General features: G+C 35.4%; 1 protein-coding gene across 2 annotated transcripts in view; it reads left to right on the forward strand.

Moving 5' to 3' along the window:
* SLC25A36 (solute carrier family 25 member 36) overlaps positions 1–6,299 on the forward strand; it is a 38,182-nt gene extending 31,883 nt beyond the window's left edge. For both annotated transcript variants that reach the window (XM_057738197.1, XM_057738196.1), the window contains 2 exons: positions 432–721; positions 2,782–6,299. In XM_057738197.1, the coding sequence (XP_057594180.1) occupies positions 432–721; positions 2,782–2,975 (484 nt within the window). In that variant the 3' untranslated portion in view covers positions 2,976–6,299. The remainder of the gene's footprint in view (positions 1–431; positions 722–2,781) is intronic.
* Positions 6,300–11,062: the final 4,763 nt, after the last annotated feature.

The following is an 11,062-nucleotide window of genomic DNA, read 5'->3' on the forward strand; positions in this document are numbered from 1 at the left end:
GAATCTGTAGGTTATCAGGTAGGTGTCTTAGTTGTGGTTTTATTTTGTTAACAGGTTGTATATAATTTATAAATAGTTAAGTTTTCTATTTCATCTTGAGCTGCAGTAACAGTGTGTTTGAACACACAGTCACAGTGGATTTTGTTCCTTATTCCTACAATACAAACATCAATGAAACTGAAGATTCAAAGTAGTTATTTTGCATTCAGTAAGATAAACTGCTTATATGTTACCTATCTAATATGACAAATTTGGGACAAAAGACTAGGAAATCTCAAATGAATGTTTTAAAATTCTGATTTTCCTTCCCCATGAATTAAAAGAGGGTTATTCTTTAGTAGAGTGGCATATTTTATATATTTTATTTAGTTTATTTAAAAACCTATACTACTTTATTTATGTTAATAAAACTTTTCCTTTTTGCTTTTCAGGAACCGTGGGGAAAAGCGAATGGGCGCATTTGAGTGTGTCCGTAAAGTATATCAGACAGATGGACTTAGAGGATTTTATAGGGGCATGTCTGCTTCATATGCTGGCATATCAGAGACTGTTATCCATTTTGTTATTTATGAAAGTATTAAGCAAAAACTACTGGAATATAAGATTGCGTCTACGATGGAAAATGAAGAAGAGTCTGTGAAAGAAGCATCAGATTTTGTGGGAATGATGCTAGCTGCTGCCACCTCAAAAACGTGTGCCACAACTATAGCATATCCACATGGTAAGAGGACTTGAATGTGTATGAATAATCTGTTAATTCAGAAATATTTTCCCACCCCAGCCAATGGCCCACTTACTAGAGCATTTATAATTTTACTGAATTGCAGTATAACAAAATGCAGTTCATCGTAATGGGATTAAATCTGTATGAGTAACATAAGGCTGTTATTTTAATAGGTCAGTATATGTATGCCATAGTATTCCTGGTGGTGATTTAGCATGGGTTCTGGACAGTCAAATTCCAGCCCAGAGTCAGTCAGATTCCAGCCAGGTGACTTGGGCAAGTTCCTGTTTTTAAAAAAAGTATGGTGAAACAATTATATTCCAATATAAAAGAAAAAAAAAAGGTATGGGTGTAGGTGCTATACTAGACACTTTATATTATTGCATACATATATACAATATACATTATTGCTAATCTGTATAAAAATCATGCAAAGTACTTATAAGTTTAGGTATGCTAGAACATAGCCAGAATTGTCTTCATTTTCCAATGGGAAACCAGAAATGTTAAGATTAAGTAACTTGCTCAAGGTCACATAGCTTAATCAGTGGTGGAGTTCAAATTTGAACTGAAGTCTATAAGCCCAGAAACCAAGCTATTTTACATTGCTTCATGTTGGCAAATAAGTATATATTAATGATTTTTAAAACTTCTCTGTAAGTTTTATAATATTAGCCTTTTTACTAATAACTAAGGAAGCCACTTAAGAATTTCTCTGCAACATGCTGAGGGGTTTTTGGTAACATTTTTGTTATTTTGTTAAAGTGTAGCCTTTGATTTTGGTAGGTTTGAGGTTTAGTTTGGTTTGGGTTTATCATCTTAAGTGCTTTACTTCTGTTATGCTGATTAATGTTTATATTCACCTTTGTAAAGCTAAGGCTATGTAATTAAAGCTCTGTTAGGAGAAATGAAATAGGGCTAGAAAATGAGTATTTGCTCTAAAATGTAATTTATGAATAAAACCAACTCTTTAACCAAATTGGAGTGTCAGCTTACTTCCAGTTACCTGAGGGCCATTCCTGACTTCTTTAAGAGAGGTCAAAAGAGGACAGTACGAGCAGCGTTGGGTAGGTTCTGGCCTCCTGTGGAAGGAGTAGGATGGTGACCTACTCAGGTGAGAGAGAAAGAGGGTTTTGGAGTTGCAAGTACCTTGTCTCAAGTGATATGATGTCATTATTATAAGAAGAGGTACAGTTTATAAACAGAATATTTTGGAGTGAAATATATAAATGGCATAGATATTTAAGACAGGACATAAGAGATTTCAGATGTTAACATTAGCAGTGAAAGTTGCTTTTGGTCATTTCCCTCAGGCCCATCAGGAACATTGTGTTGAAAAAGTTTGAGAGATAATGGATGTGGAAGAGTCTTCAGTTAAAACTCCAAATTCTTATCCCAACCTCTAACTTCAACTGACTAAAATCTCATAGTAGCCCCAATTTCTTTCTTTACATTTTAAAATGAAGAAAAATTAGACTAATCTTTAAGAAGCCTTTCAGCTCTAAAAGTTTATGACTCTTTTGCCAGGTTACTTCTCAGATGGGGCCTTTTAGCTGGCAGCTAGTATTTTAAACATTTTCAGCCTATCCACGTGGAATTTCATGTTGGTGTGTGTGGACCATTGTAAATAAATCAGTCATTCTGTTTTTCATTGTAATGTCCACTTTTTAAAAATCTTTCCTACTTGTTTCTCACTGTATCTTTCTGTATTCATCTTTGATACCACCTCTGTTCTCTTTCCTGCTTTCCTTTTTTTTTTAATCAGATCTATTCTCCCTTTTATCTATATCCAGTATACAACTAATACTTCTGTTTATTCTGTCTTTTACCATCAGGAAAGTGTAAAATTTTATAATTAATATATGTGATTTTAGCTAGTTAGCTTAGGAATTTGTTGTTATTATAATAACTAGTTTCAATAAGTTACATATTAAAAAATCATTCCTCATTTATCCTGAGCTTTTCACTTACAGTCTGATAAATGGGATGTGCTCAGTATTAGGAGGGTATAAAGGTATCATTAGTGTTTAAATAAAATGACTTTTTTTCCCATACAGAAGTTGTAAGAACAAGACTGCGTGAAGAGGGAACAAAATACAGATCCTTTTTTCAGACATTGTCGTTGCTTGTTCAAGAAGAAGGCTATGGGTCCCTTTACCGTGGTCTGACAACTCACCTGGTGAGACAGATTCCGAACACAGCCATTATGATGGCCACCTATGAATTAGTGGTCTACCTGCTCAATGGATAGCACCACCAGGCTGCTGTACTATAAAGAGGGAAGACCAAAAGATATAGTGGACCATGGGGTACCGAAGCCAGCTTGCTGGACAGAAGGAAAATAGTGTGGGAACATGGAACTATGCCTAAGTGGAAGTTTGGTTGTAGGAATTAAAGTAATCACAACCACATTACTTAGTCTTTTTAGTAATGTGGAAAAAACCCTTGGCTGCCTCCAAGAAAAAGCCTTTAGAAGCGCTCCTTCTTCAAAATTGCCATTTTCTCTACCGTGTCCACAGGACACAGTTGGCATTTTGTTGATTTACGGCAGAGTATAGTGTTTATTCCATGAGCACTTTCCCAGTCTTCTAGACAAAGCCATCCGTAACTACATACTATAACTCTCCAAAGATAGTCTTGACAGTCATAAATTTCTAACTTCTGACTTCTGTATAATTCCTATAAAATTGAAAAATAACAATATTATTTTTACATTTCCTTGAGAGGATCTGGCACTATATTTTAAAGTTAATTGTCATTAGTAGGTAGTCAACTGTTTTTGACAACAAATGAAGTGTCTAAACGTGTTTATTTTCAGCTTTAAAATGTTTTGATTTGCACTGCTCACAGGTGCTTTATGTTTAGCATAATATGAACACTTAAATTGTTTGTTAATGTATCAACTCAAACGGTAATAGTTTGGGACAAAATAAACCGGTAAAGTGTTGATTCTTGCCCATTTCAGTGAGCATGTCCTCTTATCTTTTCTAACCTAATGATACATGAATGAATGCGTTATCTTTTCAGTGACTTATTAATTATGAACTTCAGTTATCACCTGTCATACCTAGGTGTCATTTTCTTAAAGTGGAAAAAATTTACTACTTCTGAATCTTTCTCTGGTTTCACATTAAGAATTTGAACCTTTGAATTATTTCCAGAAGATCTGCATACATTGCATTTATTTAGTAGAGAAAATGGTAATTTTCAGCTTTGCCCTTTCTTACAAGGTGTTTCTTTTTAAGGCAACATTATAAATATCTGGGGCAGCATAAACAGTATAGAAGAAAGGCCCTCTGGTATCTGACTGAGTGAGTAGTGATCCTAATTGACTTATAGTTTTATAAATGAACAAACTGCTTTGGACAAGAAATGTATTCCATCCTGATTTCTTGAATGGGAAATCATAGATTCAAGTTAATTCAGATTAAGTGTGTTAACAGGATTTAGCTTTTACATTTTGCTGTTGAGTTCAGCTGCACCTTTTAATACTTTAAATGTATTATATGTATGGCCCTTAGGAAGATATTTGCTATAATCCTATTAAAAGACTTTCGCTTATGGATGTTGCTATACTGGTGTATGAAATTTAGACAATTAAACTCCAGTGTGGTACTCATTTCATTATACGTGAACTGTACATTTTGTGCAATGGCTTTACCTTAAGAATGACTTTCTGTGAATGCACTTTGTGGCCTTTGGGGGCGGGGCGGGGGGGTGAGTGTAGGAGAGAATTCCCATGGTAAGATTATTTTTTTTAAATATTGGTTATGTATTAGGCAGAAACAGTGTTCACAACATTTTTCTGGCATATAGGTATATTGTTTTGGAGATCTTTAATATAAATGTTTTAAGTGTTCTTATGTACACTGTAGTGCCCCAAACAAAAAATCATAACATGTCATTGTAAGCTTTCTCTGCTGTCACCAATGAAACACAGTGCCCTCTTAAATTCCTGTACCTTCTTTGTAATCAACAGTAACTGGATGTTTTTGAGGTGCTTCGATTGGAATTTAAAATATTCCAATCTATTTGGAAACCAAAGGCAAATTCAGTTTCATTACCTTTGGGATTATTCATACCTTTTATGGTGAATTTCAGCTTTGTCATTTATTGTGAGGAACGTGCCAAAAAATGAATAACAGTAATGGGGTTTCTAACTTAAATCTGTAGAGAAAGTGTCAATCTGTAGTGTTTTCATTTTCAGGTGCCACTTAATACTGCCTAATACAGTGCCATTTGCCTTGTGAAGACCTGTAAACATTAGTTGTATTGAATGTCAGACAGAGACTCTCTAATCCTAGTGATCTGAATACCCCACAAATGATTAAGAATGATATGAAAACCAGCAGCTGAGGAACATCTTATTTAGTTGTAGCAGATTCATAACAAGTGTCCTTCAAGGATGAACTTGTATTCTGTTCTTGTTTGTATCGACCTCTTAGTGCATTATATTCAGCTTTTAAAAGTGAGTATATTTATGTGCTGGAAGGCAAAGATCTTGGAGTCTCATCAGACTTTGTTTCTTTGTGCAACAACTGGAAAGGAGCAATGAAGTTTATTTTAATTTTTCCCCCAAAGTACAATCTGCCATAGTTTATGTATAAAGAAAACTTTATATGAAAATTGTATATAAAGTTTGTCTTTGAAATATTTTTTTGATTTTTTTTTAATTGATGCAAGCATTTAAAAGAAAAATATACTTAGGAAGCATTGGACTTTTTTTTAAAACTTTTATTTTCCTCTATATTCTATCAGATAACTTTATTTCCAGTGTAGTGGTAGTCAGCACTCTTCAAATTGGTATGTACTTTTATTGAAGAATCTTCTCAGAAAATTGAACTGAACATTTTAGGTTAAAGCGGTACCTACTGAAAGAACATACTCATAGAACAGCAGTTAAGAACTCTGGTACTTGTGACTCACAGAAACAGTTTACTAGATTTCAAAGTGAAAAATCTGAGAATGACCAACCTGTGATTGTGGGGTACCATACAGTGCTTTTAAATCCAGGGAAAAAACTGTATCACCAAAGCTTTTATCTTGGTTTTCCTTATGTATGTAACTTTGTGGAACCAATCTTACTAGATGGGACCCACAAGTAATTGATTTTTTTAACTCTGACACCAAGAGAGAATATCATTACCTTAATCCAGCCTTTTGTCTCCTAAAACCAAATGCCCATTGTGGAATAGTATTATTTATTCTAGTAGGACCAGCTGAGTTGGGGTTGCTAAAAATAGTGTTTACTTTTTTACTGGAGTATAATACGTCAGCATTTTTAGATTTATTTTAGATCACTAAAAATATTGATTTGATCTTGAAGGACTTAAGTGCTAGGAATCAGTTTATCCTTTAATCTTCTAGCGTTGTTCATGATGTCTTCTGTTGCCTACATGCTCTTCTTCCCAGATTGTTAGTACTATAGGGACACCTTTGGGGCTGGTAAATGTAATAGTTCAGCCTTTTTCTCCTCTAGTATTGATCATGACTTTAACATTCCTAAAAATATAGGTATTTCTAAATGGTTGAAATTGGAAGGGGATTTTAATTATATGAAAGTATTTAATACAGTGTACTAACTTTTGGCCCACACAAATCTCTTCTCCATCATGCCCTTATATTTCTCAATCTATATACTCTGCTTTTTATGCTACTCCTTTTAGAGACAAGATTCTAGTTTTACTTGGTTCTTGTGTTAATAAACATTTTGAATGTGCACCCCTGCATATGTGAAGAATTAAATTATGACCTGTCAGTCGTAGCTAAAAAATCAACTTCAAAGAGTTGATATCCTTTGACCATTTATGTGAGGTTTGCTATTCTTGCATTCCTGTGTGTGGCTGTAAATTATGTGCATTTACTCTGTATTTATGTTAACTAGCTGAATTTTATTTGAATTGTTAAAATTCAAAAAATTAAAATATGCTTATGAAAATCTGGTGTTTCGTTTTTCAGTTTTCCTGTAGTGTATCCTAATACTCTGGTATGGTGAGAATATAATTGTACTTTCTTAGGATTATGTGTAGAACAAAAGTGCATTGCTATTTTTTTTTTAAAGTGTTAGGGTTCTACCTGCTGGACCTAGTGATAGATAGATGTCTCTAGGAATTGAAAAGTCAAATGACCCCACTCCCTCATAGTTTAGGAAGAAATTTCTGTTCTTGCATGTTTTCCACAGGTTTGTTGATCTGTAAGTCCAGTACTTTTCATGTATCAAAATATCTAATTTGCAAAGAATATTTGGGAAACTGGAGCCTGATTAGGTTATTTGATTGATTACTCCCTAGCTTGTAATCTTTTTTTTAAACATTAGGAGCTTTTGTTTGTTTTGTTTCAGCCTTTGGGAAAGCTAAGAATATTAAAATTAAAGGTAAAGAGCTGGAAACTTGTTATAAGCAAATGAATCCACATATGATAGATTGGAATACAAGTGACACAGATATGTGTTATGTAGTAGCTACCCACTTTATATTTTGTCTGTTTTGGTTTTTTAGGCTTTCCCAAGTTGTAGCAACCATCAAACATCACCTAGTTTTGTTGGTAAGGAAACCAGGACAAATTTATCATGTTCCATTTCTCAAGTTAACATAAAGCTGAAGTTGGTCTCTTGACGGTACTCTTTCCACTGAAGACTGAAATAGTGGATAGAGAGAAGATATGGGCAAAATAATGGTTGAAGTTGGTATGATTTAGCTCAGGTGTCCCAAGTTTAAGTTGTGTGGATGTGTGTTCATTACCACATATCAGGAGCTGTGATAGAGGAAGGAATCTGTGAGTTTATGATCTCTTAAGGTTCAAGTGTGACATCTGTACAACTGATAAAACTCAGGCAAGCAAGCAAAGTGTAGTTAAATGATTTCCTTTATTTTCTTAATTTTTTGCATTGCACAGACCAGCTGGCTACCTTTAGGTATGGAGTCAATTCAGTAAGTTTGTAGAGTGCTGTGTTTGTACAGTGATTTCCCAACAGCCCATAGATAAGGTGAATAGACGTGATATTTAAAGTGTTGCTAGTTACAGCTGGGCTTTTTCGATTTGGGTGTTTGTGTTTACTCACTACACTAGGTTATTCGTCAGCACTTCAGATGACACAGGTGATTTAAAAAAAAAAAAGATGAGGATTGGCTTAGAATTTCTGAATGTTGGGGAGTAATGAAAAAATGGAGCTTAGTGTGTAAATTGGAACAGCATGGACCGTCTCTGAAACTGATCTATATAGAGCTTAGATTACAGCCTGAGGCTACTGGAGAAGCGTGGGCTTTTTTTTTCCCCCGGAGCATCATTGTGACTTAGAAAGTCAGGCTTAACAATTAGGTTCAATTTGTCTTAGATGGGCAGCCCTCAATTATATTACCTGTGAACTTCAGGGATGTCCTACTTTCTCTGAAGTGTCATGGTGATTAATTCTGTTAGAAAAATCTGGAAAGGTTGCCTGGGGGAAAAAATGGTATTTTGACTTTGAAACAAGGATGGAAATTTGACAGCTGATACATGGAGGGGCATTCCTTGTTGAAGCAAAGATGAAAGTTTTCTAACAGCTCATTAGGGAAAAACCCATAATCTTTTATTCTTTCCTGGGAATTGACTCAAAAGTAACTGTCTTGACATTTTGAAACTGGTGGCAGTCCCAGGATTCTAAACCTAGTCAAATTCAAAGGAGCTCATCATATCTAGCCCAACAAAATTTAGTGCTAGACCCTTGTTTTCTGTTATCCAGTTCACTGCTCTTAAAAGTACCTCATAATTCCTTCTTCAGTCTCATTGTTAAGAATAAATAGCACATTTTCAACTGCTACTTCTGAATCTTAGCTTTCAGGATTATCCAATTTGATCAAAATTGTATGAACTGTGTTTTAGTGACCCATTATTTTATCTATATCTTCCTAAACTATATATGCCTATTTTTTGTTTTGCTTTTTGTCTCTACACCCCTGGTAAGTATGCTTGAGCAACTAGACAATAGTATGAATGAGAAGGAACAATTACTTCACCATACACAAAAGATGGATGATAGGTCTAAAGGTAAAAATTAAAATTGTAAACCTGGAAGAAAATATCTTTGCAAACTTGGAGTAGGCGGGGATTGAAGTTTACCAAAAAAAGGCACTAACCATTAAAAAGAAGAAACATCAAAATTAAAAAGACACCACTAAAAGTAAAAACGCAGCCACAGACAAAATATTTGCGGTGTACCTGACAGGACATTTAATAGAAAATTTTAAGGCAAAGACCTGAACAATCACTTTAAGAAGAGTAGGCATACGCAAAGATACTTAATATGATTAACGAATTAGATGCAAGAGAGAACACAGCAGTGCACCCAGTACAATAAGTAGATACCATGCCAAGGATGTACAAACAGCTGGGACTCATACATTGTTTAGCGTGTAAAATGGTACAGCTACTTTGGAAAGATGTTATTTCTAGGAAAATTTAAAACTAAATCCACTCTATCAACCAGAACTATTACCAGATGGGGAGGAAAAGGATCCGAAGGCAAATGAAAAGGTGTCCTCAAATGTTCATAGAAGCTTTATTACTAAAGGTGGTCATCAAGAGAAGGTCTATTTATGTTCATACAGTGGAATACTGCAGAGTAGAACAAAAAGCAAGATGTGAATTATTGATACATGCCATAGCATGGATGAGTATCAAAAACATATTAGATGAAAGCCTGGCACAGAATAGTATATGTTCTATTCCATTTATGTGAGGGTCAAGAACAAGCAAAATTAGGCAACATGACAGAAGCTAAGTTGATGTTTACCGAAAGGTGTGGAGGGGAAGTTGACTAACACGGGGCCTAATGGAAATCTCTCACATGTTGATTTGGGTAGTGGTTATATAGGTGTGTACACAATATGAAAATCATTAACTGTACATTTAATATTTGTTCACTTCAAATGTATTTAAAATCTACTGTGAAATTAAGATGTTTAAGGAAAAGAGTAAATTTTGAGTGAAAGCTACAAAATGAAACCATGAGGACTTGAGATACTGGAAATAAAGTACAGTTCATAAAATAGTCATGCTTAATATGTTTCAAGAAATATATAAAAGTGAATATCTGATTTTAGTATCATGAGTAAGCCGGACCTCAAAGCAACTTACCTCTTCCATGACAGCTAATCTTAGAACATGCTTTTTAAGGCATGGCTGGCAAAAAAAACAGAAGAGTTCCCCAAGGAATTTTTCCACACCCCTGTCCCACCCCAAGCCCAAAGCTAAACAACTAGAACTAAATCTGGATTAATCAGTGTAGGGACTGTGCTACAGCTTAGATGACTCTGAGCAGTTATATTTGGGGTCTGAGGCTGAAGAATAGGGGAGTCAGAGCAGGCGGAGGTGCTTCCAGGATGGGAAGACAAGCCACTATGAGTGATTACAGAAACATGGAAACAGATTTACACCGTCAAGCACTTAATATGTGCCAATTGTTGAGATAAAATGCAGAGGAGCTGTAATTACTAAGTTGAGCATACAATGAGAAACATAAGGAATAAACAGACTAAAAGTTAATGGTAAAAATGAAAAATATAGGAACTGACCAACTCGATAAGTCAAAAATGAACTAGACATAACCGAAGTGATTTAAACTTGAAGATATATCTAAATAATTGACCTAGACGACAGCAAAGAGAGAGAAAAGGACTGTATGAAAGAGAAGTTAGGAGATATGAAGGATGGAATGAGAATGTCTAATACTACATTATCTTCAAGTAATGAAGAGAACAGAATAGAGAAGAGGCTTTTTTGGGGGGTGGGGGGACTGTGTTGGGTCTTCATTGCAGTGCACAGGCTTTCTCTAGTTGTGGCGAGCAGGAGCTACTTTTTGTTGCAGTGCACGGGGTCCTCACTGCAGTGGCTTCTCTTGTGGTGGAGCATGGGCTCTAGGGCGCACAGGCTTACAGGCTTCAGTAGTTGTGGCTCAGGGGCTCTAGAGCACAGGCTCAGTAGTTGTGGTGCCTGGGCTCAGTTGCTCCACAGCATGTGTGTCCCCTGCATTGGCAGGCAGATTCTTAACCATACACCACCAGGGAAGTCTTGAGGCAATATTTTAAAAGGTAAAATTCCCAGAGTTGATAAACAAAAATCCATAGCTCCACGAATCACAGTGCATCCTAAGTAGGATTAAACCCTGCCTCTGCACATAGTGAAACTGAGGAACATCAAAGCAACGTGAAGACCTTGATTTCTGCTACCTGCATGATGGGCTAGGTTTTAGGGCCAACGTTTCTAATGAGTGCAATTAAAATACTAGATAAAACCTTTCAAAAATCTTAACATCCAAGAGTTAGTATACTAATGAGGAGTGAGGTAGAATCAAGATGGTGG

The sequence above is a fragment of the Hippopotamus amphibius genome, chromosome 6, assembly GCF_030028045.1.
Source record: "Hippopotamus amphibius kiboko isolate mHipAmp2 chromosome 6, mHipAmp2.hap2, whole genome shotgun sequence".
NCBI lineage: Eukaryota > Metazoa > Chordata > Mammalia > Artiodactyla > Hippopotamidae > Hippopotamus > Hippopotamus amphibius.